General features: G+C 34.6%; 2 protein-coding genes across 2 annotated transcripts; one reads left to right on the top strand and one right to left on the bottom strand.

The window, feature by feature from the left end:
* The first annotated feature begins 1107 nt into the window (after positions 1-1107).
* LCTL (lactase-like) lies at positions 1108-10541 on the top strand. Its single transcript, XM_010287682.1, has 13 exons — positions 1108-1231; positions 2312-2472; positions 4050-4137; positions 4396-4505; positions 4786-4914; positions 5420-5515; positions 6130-6184; positions 6278-6439; positions 7160-7434; positions 7786-7912; positions 8358-8557; positions 9096-9159; positions 10426-10541. The coding sequence occupies exons 1-13, from the start codon at positions 1108-1110 to the stop codon at positions 10539-10541; spliced, it is 1707 nt and encodes a 568-aa protein (XP_010285984.1).
* Positions 10542-12183: 1642 nt separating this feature from the next.
* Positions 12184-21267, bottom strand: ZWILCH (zwilch kinetochore protein). Its single transcript, XM_010287681.1, has 14 exons — positions 21078-21267; positions 20524-20603; positions 20075-20230; positions 19763-19834; positions 19333-19426; positions 18283-18344; positions 16860-16975; positions 15782-15854; positions 15413-15569; positions 14396-14424; positions 13852-13988; positions 13465-13560; positions 13257-13375; positions 12184-12582 (listed from the first exon to the last, which is right to left on the bottom strand). Exons 1-14 carry the CDS (start codon positions 21250-21252, stop codon positions 12491-12493), a joined length of 1458 nt encoding a protein of 485 aa, XP_010285983.1. The 5' UTR covers positions 21253-21267; the 3' UTR covers positions 12184-12490.
* Between the last annotated feature and the right edge of the window lie 216 nt (positions 21268-21483).

Below are 21483 nucleotides of genomic sequence, written 5' to 3'. Positions count from 1 at the left end.
TTCCACCCTCGTTCTGTCACTTGCCCCAGGGCTGTGCAAGAGGAGCTGATGAGATGCTGCGTAAAATGCGGTTCAATTCTTGCACGTTGCAGAAAGACTGCAGCAAGGCTGGCTTCGTACAGGCAGGCAAGGACGTGGTATTTCCAGACCTTCGTTTACCTGCTGTTGGGACCCCTTAGGCTGTTAAATGCTCTCACATAAGCAGTCCAATTGACTGGCTTAGTGTACGTGTCCGATCCTGTAATCCCAGTTTGCTTTTCAAAGCTCCAGATGTATTTACTTTCTATACAATGCTCCAATGCAAAATACGATTATTTTTAATACGGTATTTGTTCTACTTTTCCTCACTTTCTAACCCCATCTTCAAATTCACCAACAGCAGCAACTCAGGAATGTAAAACAGGTCCTTTGGGAGCTATATAAATTTGGGGAAAATAGTGCTGTTTTACAAAGCCCTTCTGAAATCTTATTTAAAACAGTTAAAATTGGTCATCTCACCAATAGCTTAACCCGATTTAACAGTCAAAAATACCATGCATACATAGTAGCATTTTAAATGGATGGTGGAACTGGGTAAAAGGGACATCACCAAGATAAAAGCTGCAATTATTAAAACTGCAACAATTGCAGTATTAATTTTCCTTTTTAATTTCCAGAAGGTTTGTTTCCATTACATATTTAAGTGACAAGATGCTAGCAGCATAATGACTTTTATTTCTCACTCCCACTCACAATTACTGTTTGCAGGGTTTTAGTTACCAACACTGGTGGGACAGTCTGAAATCCAGTACAGAATTTTAGAATATAGTAAAGATAAATAGCGTTATGGAAAATATGCAGACAACACTTCTAATAGTGATAATTTTGCACTTCATTCTTCTCTCATTTTCATCACATTTGCCAGAAGCTTAACTGCATCTTCTACTTACTCCAGGCACTGCTTTTAGCCTTCAATGCAAATCGTACCCATTCAACAGAAAAAAAATAAGCTTTTGCCTTTTGATCACCCTAAGCCCGCTTTGTAGAGCGGCAATACCTGACAATGCTTTTCTATTTTATCAGGTGGGAGCTTGCAAAGAACAGTTTGCAGTGATGAAATTAACAGCAATGAAGATTTACATGTTGAGAATATGGTATATGCTTGTGCCGGTAATACAGCTGAATACAGCTGAAGATTTCCAGTGGACAAAGAATAATCCAGGCTCTTTCTATTATGGCACTTTTCCAGCTGGTACTTTTGAGCTACAGTTGATTGTGGGTTTTATAATGCTCTAGGATCTACTTGTGTGTTTGCATGAGAAAGCTACTGGGGAAATGGCAGAAAGAAAAATTCAGGCTCTTGCAGAATGCATACTTAGTATTATCTTCCGCACCTAGCCCTGGAAATATTCACATAACTCTGCGCTGCATATAGTCACTTAAAACAGTAAACTCAGAGTAAATGCTAATAGATTGATATTTCATATCCAGACCTCCCTTTCCTGTCTGTGATTGAATAAGATGCACAGTATAACAAATCACACCTAAGAACACTTCTCATTTTTCATAAATTATCTACAACTAATGAAGAATTATAAACTAAAAATATCCTTTGTTATGCAGCTAACTTAAGAAATGAATGTGAGTGAAATAATTGTGTTGGGTTTGCTTCAAAGCTGTTTAGTATTATCCAATTCACTCTTCAGTACTGCTTTAGGAAATTTTGTCCTTTCTCCAGCATATATTTATACACACTCACACATTTCATTCAACTGAAAACACAACTAAAAAGATATAGGCACTGATTCGTTTCCATGCTTAAATTTTTAAGTGGCCTATGAAATGGATTAATCACGTCCTTTTGTATAATAATAGGAATAGAATCCAGAATCTTTCTATATATTTTATGTAACAACAGCTAAACTTGTAATCGCTAAAAACCACATAAAAACTAGCAGGTAAAAATTATGTGGGAACCTAATTTTTTCTTGCAGTAAGGTATTTCTGCCACGCTACCAATGCACTACCTCATCACTGTCAAATAATAGCAACAAGGTTTAATATATGAAAGAATTAGATTCCTTTTTCAGTGCATCAGAAAAGGAGCCCTTTAGTCTATGCCACTTTTTCAGACCGTCCCTTGTTATGCACCGATAAAGTTTCACGTAGAAAACATCAGTCCCATGTTCAGTAAGCATGCAATCATGCACATTTCACACCAAGCTATGCAGCCGTGAAGGTGTATCAATTGCTTTCTTACACAAAAATTTAGTACGAAGACCAGTTTTGCAGGAAAATGTTTAAATTATAACTCTCTTCCTTTTACCTTTAGGTTTTTTATGGGGTGTTGGAAGTTCTGCATACCAGACTGAAGGGGCCTGGGACAAGGATGGGAAAGGACCAAGTATCTGGGATGCTTTTACTCACAAGAAAGGGGAAGTGTTTAGAAACGAAACAGGAGATTCAGCATGTGATGGCTACTACAAAGTTAAGGTATTGTTAAAGAGGAACCACCCCTCTAGAAACATTCTGGAGCCATTTCATGATACTGATTTCCCATTTTGAAATAACAGCAAAGATTAAATTCTTTAGTTGCTCTCTAGGGTCGTTTAACTTCAGAAGCCTAGGGATGATATTTTCAATTAGTTCAGTAAGATATTCTTTCCTAATAACCTCATAAAACCAGTAATACCACAGTATTTCCCAAATAGGTCTCAGTTTTTCAGGATTTTTCTGTCCAAAGAAATATTCCAAATTTTGTGGGAAGTCCAAATGCTTAGCTAGAACAACAATGAATGCATTTGATCTTTGAATAAAATTAACACCTTTTGTTGTGTGTTTGAGCAGCTTTAAGGGTTTTCTACATATATTTAAGAATAATAAAACCATCAGATGCTTTACAATTCAGTCTGGATGTTTTCCAGTTTTTTGAATGGATAATAAATAAATAATAAATGCAGCTCTATGAGCAATATGGTTCCAAGCTTAAAACTATCAAAAACAATTTTAGAATTACTGTCCTAGAGGAAAGACAGATACACAGCAAGAGGAATCCAAATGACTGTGATAAGCCAATATTACCTAATTTGAATTCCAACTAATTTGGTAAAAGTTATATTCCACTGAGGTTTTTCCACATATATGAAATCCAAAGGACAACCAGAGGTTTCAGCAAGAACTAAGCGGAAAGAAACTAATTATGCCTTACTATTCTAAAATATGAAAATGCATGAGAGATTTCATTAGATCTCTCTGAAACAAGCAAAAACATGAAAGAACAGCTTAATAAAAACCGACAGAGAAGTTGGAACTCTGAGGCTTACGAGGCTGTTGCATCAGAAGAGACTGACACAATGACGACAGGACCTATTTTTCAGAGAAGATTCAGGTGCAACTAATAGTATTTCAACGTTTACTCACTACTGTAGGCTCATATTTTGACAGTTTCTGAAACTTGCTTGCATGTGTTCAGTTACATGGTCCTCTATGTAAAAGCACTCTTTCTCTATTTGCTTTCATCATCAGAATTCTCTTTGCATTGGCTCATATATCATCAATTTCTAATTTCATTTAATATTGAAGAGGTATGATTTCTTAGAAAAAGAACTGAATTTATTTTTTTGTGCTAACTCCACTATGAGACAGTCATGAAAGCCTGTGTAGCCATGTTTTTGTGCCTAAGCTGAAATGTTTGAGGTCAGGATTTACAGGCTTACATTCATTTTTAAAACATGCACATTACAAATTCTGACATAAATATAATTGTGTTGCAGTTTTTCAACTAAATTTCCATCCTCTATTTGATGGTGAATCCATTCAGTTTCCATGGTTGTTAACTCAACACATTACAAGAATTCTTTACAGAGTCAAGAAAAAAAAAGGTGAAAAAGGAAGTATACAAGTAGAAAGAGCCATCATCTTAAAGCAAACGCAGAAAATAACTGATAGAATCCTCTTTTGTCCAGGTCTTCCATAGATTTTCTGCATTCAGTATTATTTAAGACAGATGAATAACTGAAGAGTTATTCTGCTTGGACTTGAGTTATTTTAATTGGTTTCTCTTTTCACAGGATGATATTCAGTTACTGAAGGAGCTGAAAGTTAATCACTATCTATTCTCTATCTCATGGCCTCGGATTATGCCCACTGGCATCAAATGTAAGCATAACAATTTCACCATATTCTTACCAGTATTAGTAGGCAAATAATTTTACTCCCGAGTATACCATAGTTGCTTGACATTACTGTTAAAAGGATTTCTGTTTCTTTGCCTGCAGAACAGTTTAACCATTACACATCCATTACAGTACACCCATCACTGTAATGTGAAATTCCTTGGTTAAAATTTTTAGATTTCTATTCTTCCAGTTATTTGAAAAACAGTCCAGGTAATTTCTTGTCTGTGCGTGCAACCAGCAGAGCAACTGAATGAGAAGGGAATACAGTTCTACAACGATACAATTAATAGTCTTCTGGAAAACAATATTATCCCTATTGTGAGCCTCTACCATTGGGATCTTCCACAGGTTAGACAATATTTAAATTACTGAAATGTCTAATATAAATGTTTTGATAGGAAGTTTATTTCTAAGTTTAAGGACTATGTGTACTTTAGCAAAATGCTTAAAGATGTTTTTAAGTGTGTTTATAATTATTTTCTATTCATTTGCATTTTATATACACGGTAGTTTATACACATTAAAGTTTTGAAAAATCTCCTTCTGAGCTACTGAAATATAAATAAAAGTCTCTGGGCAACTGAACTTTAAATAACATTATTGATTCTTGAAATTCTTATTTGTGAAGGTTCTCCAAGAAAAGTATGGTGGCTGGCAAAATATAAGCATGGTAAATTATTTTAATGATTATGCAAACCTGTGTTTTGAGAAGTTTGGCGATCGTGTGAAACACTGGATTACTTTTAGTAATCCTTGGGTAAGTTACCAACACTTTCCTTCCAATCACTCCCATTACATTACATCATTCCCAAAATTCTGTGAAAGTGACACTAGAGGAAGAGACTTACGCCATTAATCTTTGTGCCCCAAAATCTCAGTGGCCAGATTCTGCACAAGGGCAGAGTTTCAAGACATGAAATTCCAGTCAAGTTTTGAAAAATCATCAGCTAAAGAGAGAGGCACAGAAATCAGAAAGGCACTTGTAACTTGCCCTTCATGCATGTCATTGGGGAACAGCAAGCTGGCGAGCCAGTCCGCTAACACGAGTCACCAACACATTGCTTCCAACAAGCCACAGCGTATTACCAACCGAGCGGCAGGGTAGTAGATGGGAGCCAAGGGGAGAGGAAGGAAAAAGAGGGCTGGAGAGAAACAATTGAGACACAGACCATGCAGAAGAGCACAGGATCTAAGTCCAAAGGAGGGTAGCAAATTCATTAGCTCTGCTGTTCAGAGAATAACTAACTCTTATGTATTTGCAGGCAGTTGCTGAAAAGGGGTATGAAACAGGAGAACATGCACCAGGACTGAAGCTCGGTGGATGCGGAGCGTACAAAGCAGCGCACCATATAATTAAAGTAAAACTAAAATCATGCTGTAAATTAGGTGTGAATTAAGAATTTTTAGCAGCATGATCAAGTTTTTTAATTCTGCTCTTTAAAAAGGAATATAATTTTGTAATGATGCCATTTCCAACTAGCACATAAAATTATCACACTATTTTAAATGTCCAATGCATATTCATGTGCAGCAGGAGAAGCTAGGTGCTTGTTGTGACACTTTGCTGGAACAACATAAATTCTTCCTTGTAATTTAAGTGTTTCTTTAAAACATAATGTGAAACTGGTTGAGTAAGAAAATAACCAGGTTACTCTAGAAAAAGAAGTCCTGACTTGTTGAAATGAATTTTGCAGGTGACTTCAGTAAGTCTAGGTCGTGTAAAAATAAACTTTCACTTGCCTGAACAAATTAGGCAAAGACACCCAAAGACTGGAATCAGTGGAGAGGACACTATACTGAATGCTGCATATCACCTATGGGAAAGAATGTTGTATAAATGCTTTTTTGGCATCTCACATGAAATTATATTTTCAGACACACCTTAGTGCAAAAACTGCTCTTGACCTTCACTGGCTTTCTATATTATAACTGATTAAAATGTGCATATCATTATTTTTTTTTTAACTTACAGACTCACGCAAAGGTATGGCACTCTTACAACAACACATGGCGTAGTGAGCAGCAAGGTAACAAGGATTCATTCTGTAATTATGCTTCTATTTGTATTAAGGGCTTAAAGATTATGTATAAACTGCAAAATTGTCACTTTATGTTTTAAGGTATGGTTGGAATTTCCCTAACTAGTGACTGGGGTGAACCTGTTGATCCACATAGCCAGACAGATAGAGACGCTGCTGAAAGATACATACAGTTTCATTTGGGATGGTTTGCAAATCCAATTTACAGAGGAGACTATCCAGAAATTATGAAGAATTATGTAGGTAAGCCCCAGTAACACACTATAACATGAATAAATTACACACATCATATTGTAGTGGAACAGCCCCTGACCAACGTGTAGTTTACTCAAGTACGAGGACATAGGTGACACAAGGCTAAGGAACAAATGGCCCATGGGCTGGACACAGCCCCTGAGCAGTTTGGGGAACATACTGGAACTAAAAAGTTGAGCTGCTGTTGACCCCAACAGTTGCACACTTGAGTGCTCCAAACTGGAAAGGAAGAAACTACCTCGCTTTTCAGTTACAGTCCATTTTTACTGGCCTAACCAAGACAGGGAGTTGTTAAATATTTTTCTAGATTTTCCACCTAAGAACAAAGAACCAGCAATTTTTCATCACTAAAGCTTGCATTTCTACTGGGTTTCACTATCTTTTTTTCACAGAATGAACAAGATAGGCAATGTACACAGCAGCAAAGCACTTCTGTCCTTGTCACTTTAGGTTTCCAAGCATTCTGTTGACATTGTCATGCTCTTTAGAAAAAACCCTCAGCATTTTCATTCACTGTCTTCTCCATGTATTGTACTCAACTTACCTCTCCAAACCAAAAGGAGGCAAGATTATTTTATCTTAAAAAAAGCAATCAAGCTAAAGTGTCCTCTACACTAAGTTCAGGAAAACCGTATTTATTGTTGGTGAGATAAAGAAAACAAATTTCTGTGCTCCTCAGAAGTATGTTTCCTATAATTATTTTGATAGGTAGGAAGAGTGCCCAGCAGGGCCTGGGGATATCAAGATTACCAACTTTCTCAGTGCAAGAGAAAAACTATATTAAAGGCACATCGGATTTCCTGGGAATAGGTCATTTTACTACTCGTTATGTTATACAGAAGAGCTTTCCCTTTCTGCAAGTGTCCAGTTACTACACTGACCGTGATTTGGCTGAACTGGTGGACCCAAAATGGCCAGCTCCAGGACCTAAATGGTTATATTCTGTGCCCTGGGGATTCAGAAGATTACTCAACTTTATTAAGGTGATTACAGAGTAAATCTTTAAAAGTGAACAAAATGTCTAGTTACATGCAGAAGCTGCAGGAGCTGCACTTATACTATTTTAGATTTTCAACAGTTTCACCTATATATCTGGGAAGTTTCTTTGCCAAAAAAACCCTTAAGTTCAGTTCAGAAAACTACAGAATCCAATAATTTTAAAATAAAAACCATAGTTAACTTAAATTCCTAGTTACACATTTTTCTTACTAAAGGTAACTGTAAATAAATCTAGAAAATTGCTTTCAATGCATTTTCCTAAGAGTCCCATATGTTCTGTCAAAATAAAATGATTTTGTTTATATGAACCGGTCTAAATATATCTTTATTTGCAGACACAGTATGGGAACCCTCTCATTTATGTGACAGAGAATGGAGTTTCTGAAAAGGTACAGTGTACTCAGCTGTGTGATGAATGGCGGATAGAGTATCTGAAAGGATATATTAATGAAATACTGAAAGGTAACTTTAAAAACATCTTTTTAGTGCATGAGCTTTTTGAGCATTTTCACCTTCTGATTACTTTTTACTCCTGTAATTTACGTCATAGAGAAAGAAATATTCACAGATCAAAAGGGACAGCAAACTAGACTAATAAATTTTCACAAAAATGACAATATAGCCAAACATACTGATGCTAATAAATACAGTAACTTACATGAGATTTAATACTGTAATAGATCATCAGTTTCCACTTTTGGAAAGCAGAAATTGTACCTAATTACCATTCTTTCAGAGCTTTAGGACCTCTAAGCTAAAGATAATACTTTCAAAGAACCTAAATTCTTCTGTCCTCCTCTTCCCTCCCTATCTCTTTCTGGTATAAACCAAAACACCTACGGAACCATACTTTAAGGATGACAAAACACAGGCAAGTTTAACAGAATAATTTGCATTCTGTTTGCAGCTCTAAACGATGGTGTTAATGTCAAAGGTTATACTGCCTGGTCACTGCTGGATAAATTTGAATGGAACAAAGGCTTCTCTGAAAGATTTGGATTTTATCACATTGATTTTAAAAACAGGAACAAACCACGATACCCAAAGGCATCCGTTGACTATTATAAAAAGATTATCAGTGCAAACGGATTCCCAAATCCAAGAGAGGTGATGTCAATCGCTAATTTTATTCTTTTTTCTTCAATATATGGGCAAATATCACATTGAATTTCATGAAACTTGCATAAATATGGTACATGAAATTTGACATGTTGGTTCTGTAAATTAGGGATGTGTTAAATACACAGGCCTCCAGAGACAGAGAAAAGTGGAAACAACCTCAATTACTGTTTCTAAAGCATTTCACAAATTCTAATTGGACTTACTGATGTGAACAAAAACTTAAATCATAAGTTACCAGTGCTCTGTCAGATTTCTAGGCAGAAAATTACACATACGTGGTACCTTATTGGAAAACAATATGGAATATACTCTGTGCTTTTAAAAATTTTATTAAACGCTTAACTATAAGAAATATACTGCAATAAAAATGACAGAGATACAAAGAAACTTTCAGAAAATCATGTGTTGACAGAATAAAATAGTTTCAAGTCAATTGTAAAGGAAAGATGTTCAGGGACAGAGAAGAAGCTGCTGTGAATGAATATTACAGTCTAACAGAACTGCTGCATGTCAACCTTCTCAGGTGAGGAATTGGTATTGGAAGGCCATGGACACTTGCTCTACCACACACCATCTCCTTGCTACAGGTAATTATGTGTCTTCTGTTTTGTTTTATAAAAGGGTATTATGTAAGTTTCAGATTTTAAATTTCTCTGTGAATACTACTATTAGCAGGTCCTAAAATGAATCTTCTACCTGAAAGAACAACTGCTTTCAACTACAACAGCCTCTACAGAAAAACGTCTTTATTGATTCTCCCCAACTAAAATCACTGTAGCTAAACGGATAAACTTTGGATGTTAATGGAATACACAGCCTGTAAGAGTTACTATTTAAAATTAAAGCTAAGAATGACAGTATTATCCTTAAAATAATAAAAGTGCTAAATGCTCTTTCAAACATAAAACGAAGCCAGACGAATCAAGACAATCATGCAGACAGAAAACATCTAAAATATTTGACTTCTACATACAATGAAACTATTTTAAAAATGGGCTAAGCACTAGCCTAAGGTAGCATTAAGCCACATTTCTGTTTTTTCATATTCCTGGTAACAAAGCTAAGAACAGCACAACTTGCAGCAGCTGCTCAAGAATATGTAAATACAGCAGACTTTGCCTGCAATTTCCGCAGTGCCAGGCTAATCCATCTCACTTAAGCCCTTCCCAATGTAATTCAGGACCTTTCGTAATTCCTGAACTAGGAGAATAGTCTACTGCAGCTGAAACTTCTGAGAGATTAAGTAAGTATTATAAAGTCTCATAAGAAGGATAAGATAAATTCCACGCAGTAGAAAACATCAAAGCAGCTATCCTAAGTTTATCCTACTTAGCCTCAACTACTGAGTGATATGTTCTATGTGAATTAACTGTGTTTACTGAACTCTTTGAGCCTTATCTGTGGAGCAAAATTCTACAAAATAAAACCCATTCAGTTTTTCAAAGAGCTGCAAAACAATCATAAAAAGGCTAAAGTGCTTCCCAAGGATTTAACTTTGACAATTTTCTTTTCTACCCTTCTCTTGGGGGCAGGTAATGTACTGAAGTGCTAATGCACTGAACCTAATTCATAGTAAGCACAATTTTTGCAGCACTTTGCGCACTGACATATCTTCAAAAATTTACCTTAGAAAGAAAAAGAGAGGGAAAACCATCATGGATTTGCTCCAGCTTTTGCAGACTTATGAAATTTTTTTTGTTTGTTTGCTGTTTATGCCAATGTCAACATTTAACAAAATAATTTTAGCCATAAATGTTAAAAAAAAATTCTTAAACTAAGTTAACTCTAAATTAACAATTAGTGTACTCCAGAAGATTAAATTTCTTACATATTATTCATTTCTCAAATTTTAGATTCCCTGATTACTCACATGGAAACAGTGACAGAGATTGTTCTTCCTACAGTTTTCACACTCTGCATATTCATCAGCATTGTCCTACTAATATTCTACCTTCGAAATCATAGTTAAAATTGCATGCTTACACACATCTTCATTTTGCATAATAAATAAAATGCAAGTTTTATTATATTGTTTAAAGTTTGCCACAAATGCCTCTTTTTATACCACTGTAAAGATAAAGAAATATGACTTTACCTGTCCACCTAGCACTTTTATAGTTTTTTTCTATTCAGCTCCCCAAACACAATTTTTTGTTATCAACACCCAAAGTACATTTTGTTTCTGCATTACTTTCTGCTAATTTTAAATAACAAATTTTATGTTTCTTATTATTTTGGAGACTACTATACATTTTGTTCACCAGAAAAATAGTTACCTAAGATCAAAGTGATTCAAATCTTCCCAGTACAACTTTCAAATGATTAAAAGCTGTTTGCAAATTCTAATTTCAGTCTGTTCACCAGTAGACTTTTTTTAATTAGCATGTAACTGCTATTTGAAGGGTCAGGCACATAATTTTAAAATGAAAAGCATTTAAATATTCCAAAGCACTGCTTAAACATTAAGTTATTATTCATATCCAAAAGTTAGGATAATATAAGCCTTACTATTTAGGCATGGAAGTGATTTGAAGTGATTAATCAAAGATGACAACTGCTGAGTCAGATTTAAAGCAAGGGCTCTTATCTCTCTAGTTTTGTTTTACCTCAAACTAGGAACTAGGACCTAGGTTTACTTCATGCGACTTCATAATATATTACACACAGAAATGTGTATTAGAATTAATACAAGCACTTCCAGAATGTAATATTCCACCTCAAATTCACTTCTACTTCATGTAGGAACAAGTTATGTACACGATTATAAAAAAATTTGTTCCAGAATATGACCATCTGGCTATATCATCCTTCTGTTGTGCTTGAAATTATTCCTTTAAAGCAAAGCAACAAACAAGTTTCCTATTTAACTTGCACTATATTGTCAACACTGCATGTGCATATACTGAATGCAGAGTAGCAGTACATAAATCCAAAAAAAGACCTTGTTCTTAGCTTCTTTTCAAAGGCTAGCTATTAACCTGATAGTTATTAAGATGTAATATTGGGAAAGGGATAAGAAATAAGATACGCTGAGGAAAAACCAGATATGATAGAAATGTAGTTTGTAAAAAGCATGAATATTGGGGTTTTCCTTATTCTTACTTATCAATAGTTAGTAGTTTCTTTTATGCAAAATATTTGTCTCAAATAATTTAAGCAGCACATACCACAGTATGCCATTGTTTAAAATTACACCACCAAAACATTACATACACTATCTAATCAACATAAGAACATATGCAACTGTTATCCCAACATATTTAAATGATTATGCCCAGACAATTAAGCTGAATTTTTTTTTTTCAGAAAATTACGCAAAAGTATACAAGACAACACTGTTAAAACAATTCACTTTGCATACAGGGGAAAAAAAATATGAATTTGAAGAGAAGTATATCAAAGAATACTCCAAAATATAAGCACAGGGACAAAGAAAATCAAACTGTCAGAAGTTCACAATGCCCTAGATGAACAGCTTTTGAAATATATCTGGATGATGAGATGTCACTTGACACCAGGAAAACATGACAATATTGCTGGTTTTGTTGGATTAAGATAATTCACACTTTGAACAGTGTCTGATTGCATTATTAATGAACAAAAATAAAAAATTTAAAACCCGAAAGTGCAGAACTTTATTGAACATTTGTAAATATATAAACGAAAATATCTACTATATTTTCAAAGTAATGATACTGTACAATCATAATTGCACAACATTTATAAACAAAGTAGATGCATACAGAATAATTATGGCTGTATATATCACACTTGAAGCATACTAAAGCAAATAACTCAGTAAGATGTACTGATCTTCAAATCACAGAATGTTTCTAAATATACTGTTGGGACACAGATAATACTGAACTTTCCCCTTTACTGTACCTTTCAAGTGCCTGCCTGTAGAGTAACATGCTTTTATGTGAAATGCACCTGACTGCACTTAGCCATTGTAATAAAATACATTCTTTCTTCACTGCTTCCATTAACTGTGGAATCGGAAAAGAAACCTGCAGACACAAAAGATGAGATTAGCCACTATTCTTAGAATGAGAAATTGTAGAGATTAGTTCATGTAGCAGCTTCAAGCACTGGTTTCAAAACTTCAGTTTTACTGAAAGGAGCACTTCATGACAAAAATTGAGAATGACAGGACAGCTTTACCAAAGCATTACCCTGGATCAAACCTCACCCCAAAAAGGCAAATTCTTTCTATACTAGTCCATATGCCTAATTCTTCCCCATTCTCATGCTTTTTGCCTTGTTTTACATCTGATTGCAGCAAGGCATGTCTTCCTTAGCACCTGCTTGCTTCTCCGACTAGAGGCCAGCATTCAGTAACAGGTAAATTCCTCTTCAAACTCATTCTCAGATACACTGGCAAAGATTTTAGAAGTAAGTTATAAGATATTGTGAAGAATATTTATGTCACATTTGGAACTATTCTGGTAATTTTAACTCTAAAAACGTAACTCAAAGGTGAGAATTAAGAAAGTCACCACTTTCTGAAAGTCGTTTACATTCCATAAATATGTTCTCACCCTTTTATTAAAAGATAAAACATCGTTTTGCTGTTGCTGAAAAGGAAGAAAGAAGAAGTTCGGATCCACTGAACCCAGTATAAAACTGCATTTGTTTGAAGTGTGTACTTTCATTATTTCATTTCAACACAAATATTCCTTACCTGTATTGTTTGATGTCATATGTTCAACTGGAGGATTAGTACTAATTTGCCATGTTGTTTTAACCTCCTTCGGTCCATGCCCACTACTTATGTCCACCTTCCATATTTCTGGGTGATCACTGAGAGAATAACAAAAAGTCGTCAAAATTCAGTCAGGTATTCAGTCACACCTGAACTTTAATGCTGCAAACATTGAAGTTTCTCTTACTTTTGATAGAACTTCTTGACAAGAGCTGGTCTGATCGGCAGTTGAAACACATGCTTCTCATTTAGAGGGTTTTCCTTATAATACTTCATGCAAATTCTACAACAGATATGAAATAGTTACTAACTTTCTTTGGAGAAATGCTTGTGCAACACTGCATAAACCTTGTGTAAAATTCACTATACTGTCAGATTTTATGATTTCCTTTGGTTTTCAATTTTAGCCACACAGCATGCAGGAAGATCCAACTGCTACTTCTGCAGTCTCATTATCATTAGAACATTAAGAAGGGATGCTTTTTTTTTTTAAAGAGAGTTTCTTTACAACTGTTGAAGAGAATCTATTTGTTATTGTCATTTAAAGAGCAAGAAGCAAAAATGAAGTAATTACTGTGTCAAAGGGAAGAGGTTCTCATGTTTAAACTGAAGTAAGACTGTACAGCTGACCATTATTTCCAGCATATGGTGAAGCTTTTGAACACGATGAACTTGTTCTTGTAGATCTATTGATGTGGAAATGAAGTAATCCTGGAACAGCAAACAGCTTCTGCTCTTAACTGGACACTCAATTTCTACAGACACACAACACATCCCCAGTATACTAGAATAATTTTGCTGCTTCCTTTGAGAAGCCAAAATTTTAAGAATGGCCCAGCAGAGGCAGAACAAAAGTTCCATGCTATCATAGTATGAACAAAGATTCCCTGTCCTTCTTGACTATGACCTATATCAGATACCTAGGAAATAATATATGAATAAGGAAACAACATCATGACATTTCTGCAGTATATTGTTCCATCCTCATGATCTGCAATTCAGTTTCTCAGCGTATAGAAATTATATGACTTGCATCCCACCATGAGCCCAGTGTGTTCTACTTTACACCGCTTTGAGTTAAAAAAAAAAAAACAAAACAAAAAACCAAAACATCTCACCAAGTAAGTTAATGTTGCCAGTTCCTGGCCTGTAAAATGAAAAAAAGAAAAATAAATTAAAATTTACTACATAGCATCAGAGGAAATATAAGCAACATTCAGGTAATCAAACAGGGAATTCTAACAAAGAAAAGTGCAAAGTTACTAGGACTGCAGTGTTATTTATTGACAGGATTACTCATTCAAAACAAGAGGAAAACCTGTAAAGTGGCATGGTAGAGGCGTTGTCTTATTTACCACCAAGGCTGCACAAAGAAGAAACATACACATTGAGACAACCACCCTCCTTGAAACATATAGGTTTACAAATAGTGAAAATAAAAAACAAATGAAACAAAGAATGAAAACAGAATGACATAGCAAAAAAGAAATGAAGAAATGAAGAGATGAAGGAAAATGAAGTGGGTAACAACAATGTTAAAACACAAACCCCTCCCACAGATTCAGAAAAAAATATAAAACTATAATACTGAAAAAAGGCAGTGTTTTCAAGAAAAAAAGTACTTTACAAAAGCCTTTCCACCCTAGCTTTTCATTCCAGTATATTATATAAGAATAACCAAAAATATCTTTCTAAATACCACAGACTGCACAAACACAGCTATTACATATAAATACCCTTGCCTGATTTCCTTTTAGCCCATGTAGACCATAAAGCAAAAGACAGAAAGAGCATGAGGGTCTTATTTTTTCACCTATGGCAAACAAATAAGAAACCAACACAGTCCACAGTTATATAAATCTGGTATTTATGTTACTTGAAGTTCAACCTAAAGTTTTCTTTCAAATTGAAAAAGAAATACACTGTTATGCAAGTATAGTTATTTTGAAACAAATTAATTTTTTAAATTTTGAAACCATATACAACTGAAAAGTACAGTTACTAAGGAGGCTGGAAACAGCACTTCAGGAGATGGGAGCACAAGTGAGATCAAGGTTACGCAAAACTTCAATATTTCCTGCATGGAATACCTTTAGTCTTGAATTTCTAATCATGTTAACAGGTATCAGGTTTACCTATGAAAAAACTGACATAATCCTTCTTCATCTTATCCAAACCGATCTCCAAGAGCATCTGAATTGGAGTGATGCCACTGAGGGAAATGACCTCTATCTTTCCATGATAAGACTGTTGGATCAACTTACTTAGCAAACTGCTACTCCCTTGATGAATCTAAAAATCAGAAAAGTTTTCTTGTCATCTGTGTACAAAACATCATAAACATTGTTTAGAAGTACACCACCATGGAAACAGAGGCAAACTGTGACATGTGAAAGTAATTTAAAAACAATACAACACAGAAATAAGGGGCAGTTAAGTGAAAAGAATGATGTTGTACTTCAAACTCAAAATTTTAACATTTATCATGAAATACAAATACATACCCATGGCTGTATCTCACCATGTTCTAGGGATTTTATGATCAGTGTGAAACACTCTATCAACTCCTGATAAGAACTGACACCTTCAGAAAAAAGATGCAATATTTTATTTATCAATCCAGGCTCGCGCTCTAGCTGCCAAGTCAATAACAATAGGCCAACACATACTTGCAAGAACGACATCCCTCATTTAAAAAGCGATAGCTGAAATGACAGATTGCACTGCTTTTTGTTAAGTTTGTCACATCACAACTTTAAAAAGGGTTACTCTGAAGAAACGATGATCAAAAGAGACCACTGAACTGCATATGGCTGTTAGAGAACAGCACATGGCAGAAGCAGATTGTCACATAACATGTTTTGGCTGCATTCCCTCGATATAGATTGCAGCTCAACACATTTTATAAATTTAACTGAACAGCATCTACCTAGAATACGAACTGTTAGTATCTATTTATCCAACTAACTGCTTCCTATGCAAGAAACAAGCCCTTACGCAGGACACTGTACACACTTTAGCTGTGATTCAAACAGAGGTTGTGCACTATTAGGAATGAAAGGGATTTAGAAGTTACATACTCCATCCCTCAAAGAGAAAGGAGTTGTTATAATCCCTGGAACAGTTTAACAAATTAGTAATCTGAAAAATATGGTAATAATAAAAATGCATTTGACTGAAGGACTGTGAGCAGTATTACAAGAATGATAAAGTTTGTGTGTAGCTTTATCAACTTAAAAATTGTCCTTCAGATCTAGAAAGACAAAAATTTTACAGATAAAGTTTTCAGTTTTAGAGCAGATGAGTACTACTGATTGTGCAGTACCTTTTACAATCAAATAAAACAAAATATTGTATCTCCTGCTAGATGTTAGTCTACCTTTCTATGTTGTAAGAAAGTATATCATCTTGCATATCTAAAAATAGCTCTTTTAGAAAAAGCCTGTTGATAACAATTTTCTGAAGAGCTCATCAGTCCTTAAAACTCAGAGAAATTTATATTCATTTCACTGAGAAAGCAAGACAGTATAGTACGTACAGAGAACAGAAGAATTAAAGGAAAACAGGTGGGATAAGAAAAACACAATACGCTTACTTCTCATTTTGCACCATAATTGTTCAGCAAAATCCAGGTCTCCTCGCTCACTGAAGATTGATTTTATTGAACTGTCCACTGCAGCAGTGTCACATTTGATTTTCTGAAAGAGTTTGTCTTAAGTAAAAAAAAAAGCTTGCCTAAGATTCAAAGACCTTATGAATTCAAATTTTCTCCAGAGATCAAAATTGGGTGCATCACTAATTTTTTCCCTTTTCCAGGGAAACTACTGCACAGAAGCTACTACTGCATTGTAATTTGGAAGCATATTTTTATTTAAAAGTAAGACTAATTCTTTTCGGAGTTATCACACTGGATAATTGCTAGCTTTGGATCAGAAAGTGAAGCCTTCTGTCAGAAAGACTTGGTCGTAACCAAGTAAAGTTCATCCAGACCATTGAGGAAGAACCAGCTGCTCAGCTCAAGATGGTCCTTTTCACCTTACAATGGCATCATGCACAGAGCACTGGTAAACAGCAAGCACACAGTCCAGCAAGCACTAACTCAGAAGATGACCTGTGCTACACTGAACTCATAGATCATTATGTAACTGTATGTATACCTAGCAATGCCCTGGGAGGCCAAAATGAATACCTATGTGTATTCCCAGAACAATTTTCCTGTTCTCCTGATCCTGAATATTTCTGGTTTAGCTGATACAGAAATCATTATAATTTTAGCTTATGAACAAAATGCAACTTCCCTCCCAATAGGAAGAAGACCCAAACCTTTCCTTGTAGACTGAAAGGGAAAAAAAATCTTACTATAACTGAAAACATTTTTATAATTTGAATTTCTCTATTGCTTTAGGATATTGTAAACTTCTAGATAAATAAGATAGATATACAACTGATACCATTAAATTGCCCCAAAATCATTAAATTAGGCAAGAAAAGCAAATTAATGTTAGAATGCAATGGCACAAAGGTCGGAGTTCCTGGAAGAAACCAGGACATCATGAGATTGACAGCTTTAGGAGATGCAGACAATGGTTAAGACAAGGGACTGAAATTGCAGTTGATACAATACAATTCAGTTTGCAAGCTTTTGGTAGTGAAAAAGGAAGGGAAAGAAGCAAACCAAAATAGCTCCACACCACTAAGTTATATTAAAAAAAGTATAATGGACGCTGGTAGACCATTTAGAATAAAAAAAACAAACAGGGAGGTTTTCTGAAGGTAAAAATTACAGTGGACGTTCTATTAGAGGACAGCTATGGAATTCCTAATTTTGCCTCCAAAGCCTTCTTTCATTACTTCCACAGAGCAGAAACAGAACGCAAGATATCTATCTATCTCTACATCTATATATTTACATATATACATAAATAATATACAAGATGTAGTCAAAATCTGAAATAATTACATTTATAAGGAAAACTAGATGACAAGGCAATTGGTAGAAAATTGCATATACCTCTGTTTCATTCTTGTTTCCAGATACACAATATCCATCCAGCTTCTTCTTTAAATCTAGTAGAGGAGGAAAAATAAATTTCACCACTATGAAAAAAGATAACATCAAACCAATGGTATAAATCCCCCAGGCACATCATAATTAATAAATGCACTGACTGGATGGCTAACAGACAAAATTTATCCATTTTGAATTTTTTTGGATTGGGTAAGGATATAGTCTGAAAAGACTATAGTTTCTTAATATTTTTTATTATAAGCATAATATATTTTCGCCATATACCTTTATTACATTCTGCCATCTAGAGTAATTATATTAATATTTTTATTTAATTTCAAATAATCTTATTAATTTAAATTTATTTTAATTAAAATATAAAATTAATAATTAATCATGTTATTGTTAATAATAATAACAAGCATTAACTTGTTAAGTTCCAGTGTGGAAGCACTAAGGGGTAGCAGGTGGTCTAATGTCTCTGGTTTTCTTCCATGTGTATTTGTCAGAGGGAGTTTTTGTCCAAGTTTTATCTACTTACTAAAAAAAATTTACAGTTGCATTTGAAAATCTCTTGGTGCATTCCAACATCTGATTCTCTTTTTAGATTTGTTTTCTAATATCTTAAACTTCTGACAAGACATGTATTGCCACAAGCTTCCAGAAAGAATCAGTAATTTGGATGCTTCATTTTAAGATTTCATCAAAGTATTGTTTTCCGCCACCAAAGGGACACTGAGCATGTTTAAAAGTTCATGTGCATGTCAGACAACTTGAGACATCCAGAACTCTCCCAATTGCTTTTAAAAAATTACACAATTACAGTTAAAGAAACTATTATTATTTTTATACAAGATATTAAGACAAAGAAAAAGAGATGTATTGACTAACCTATGTAGCTACTTTGTGCAAGTTATAGCATAGAGCAAGTTAGAGCATAGAAATTAACATCTCTAATTCTAATACTTTAAAAATTGTATGTGGACTTTCCTTTCATTTCTGCGAAATGTGACACCCCTCTCTCCCCATGTAACTAGCAGCAATTACCAGTCAGAAATTCCTGGACCAGTTCAACAGCTGATTCAGACTCTAATGGCTCAGGCCACTCAGTCACACCTGTCTTCAAACCTTCAGTCAAAGCCTAAAGGCAGCATGAAAATCAAAACAACACAAATCAGTTCTTCTTTGAGCTTCTGCATGTGTCATACTTCAAAACATAGTTCACTTCTCCAAGAACCATATCCCTCTCTGTACAGCTAACCATAAATTTAGAAATTTCTTGAATTTTCTGGCTTTGGTGTTCATGATTTGTGCTCTTTGTATTCAAGGTTCATTAAACTGAACTCAAAATTTATTCTAAACTAAAAACTTAAAGTTATCTTTGAAACATCTGATGAAAATTGAAATAAAGTAAATTATGAACACATAAAATCACCATTCCATGTAAATCTGAAATTGGAATTTCTGACATACTTACAAGGAGAAACTGCAGTTCTCTATATAGCTGATATGCAGGACTTCTAGGGTCCCCAGACTCCAGTGTAATATTCTGAAAGTTCCAGAAGTTTGTGTCAGTTTCAAACTTTAAAAATCAAGTGTACTAAAATTTTCATTAGTGAAATGTACATTAGCATAATTTATAATTTAGATTATGAACACATTGTGTTGCTTATATAAAGAATAATAAACACAAATGTCAAGAGTCAAACTTATTTTCTATCCTTTACACTATTCATGATGTAAGCCATGAAAGAGTTCGGGTTTGTTTGCTTTTTCCTTCTTGACTTACCAGTATGGCAGCTGAAATTAGCGGGGGTGTCTCCAGAATCTTATCTACAGTATTCCACATAATATCAACATATATATTGCTTTCAGATTCTACAATTGTGTCCTCTATTGCAGCAGCTCTAATAAGTTCATATTGAGCAAATCCTTTTGTCATCACCTAGAATGAACAGATTAAAAAAAAAACCCAAACCACAACTTTGATCATTTCATACACATGCAAAATCATTTTAAAAGCATTTCAAACACAGACATTAAAAGAGCTAATATCAGACAAATGCATTACAACATAGGGAGCTCAAATGTTACTTCAAAAGAGACTATTACACTACAGAATCATACTAAGGTGAGTTTCTAAATAGAATCTATAAAGCTTCCCAAAACCAGTATCATAAAACCAAACCCAGAGTTTTTAAACTTAGATTGGAGGCATGACAGACCATAAAAACCTACAATAGATGAATGATGTTTTATTTTATGTGCCGTTTTGAGCTCTTCCAGGCTTGCAAAACAGGTTGTATCAGCTGTAGGACCTAGGAAAGGAAAAAAGTAAGAATAAAAAAACCCAAACATCTGACAATTTAAATTTGGCACTTAAAATTAATTCTCAAATACTCCAAGTATGACTCCTGTTGTACTTTAGAAAGCAGGCATTCTTCTTGCATCCACCCTATTGATAGTAAGAGCTGGTGTTAACATATAAATGTTTAGTAAGAGTCAGTGCTTGTGTAAGTTGAATGGTAGCAATTTCCATTTGCTAAGTTATTGCACCTGAGTGAAGGTAGGTCTGCACAGACACTGTTGCATTAAGCATATTAACAAGGTATTTCCCCGCATGGCATGGCTTAAAGACATCATCTTTTTTTTACCTCGTTTTTTTAAAACAAGGAATATAGAGCAGTACCAAGTCAACATCACAGAAAGGACAACAATAGCATCGCTACATTAATAGTCCCACATTTTCAAGCCTTCCTCATTTAATTTTATGTGTAACATTATAGCCTTACCATCACATGTAACCATATAAAAATTGATCCCTGTGATTTTGTCTCCAGCTTTGAGAGGCTCAGCTCCCAGCCAACAAGTATGTTCAGGATCGGAACCATCACACCTTATCCAAAGGGGAGGAAGCACAACCAGTTCACTTATCTTCAAGTGGGTCATGTTTGGATTTTGTACCATTGTATATAAGGAAATCAACTGCCTAGAAATGTAAACAGAAAAAAGATGCCAGCACATATTGCTACACCTATCCCTTACATAAAACTTAACACCTATCTACCATGCTTCTTTAACAGACACCAAATCATTTTGCAAAAAGAATGCATTATTACAACCCTCTTTTTACATATAGAACAACCAAGTCACAAAGGAGGAAGATATCATAAGTGATATTTAATATATTTTAATTTA

The sequence above is a fragment of the Phaethon lepturus genome, unplaced genomic scaffold, assembly GCF_000687285.1.
Source record: "Phaethon lepturus isolate BGI_N335 unplaced genomic scaffold, ASM68728v1 scaffold12805, whole genome shotgun sequence".
Classification (NCBI taxonomy): Eukaryota; Metazoa; Chordata; class Aves; order Phaethontiformes; family Phaethontidae; genus Phaethon; species Phaethon lepturus.
The sequence above is the reverse complement of the archived record's forward strand: the minus strand, read 5'-3'. Positions and strand labels throughout refer to the sequence as shown.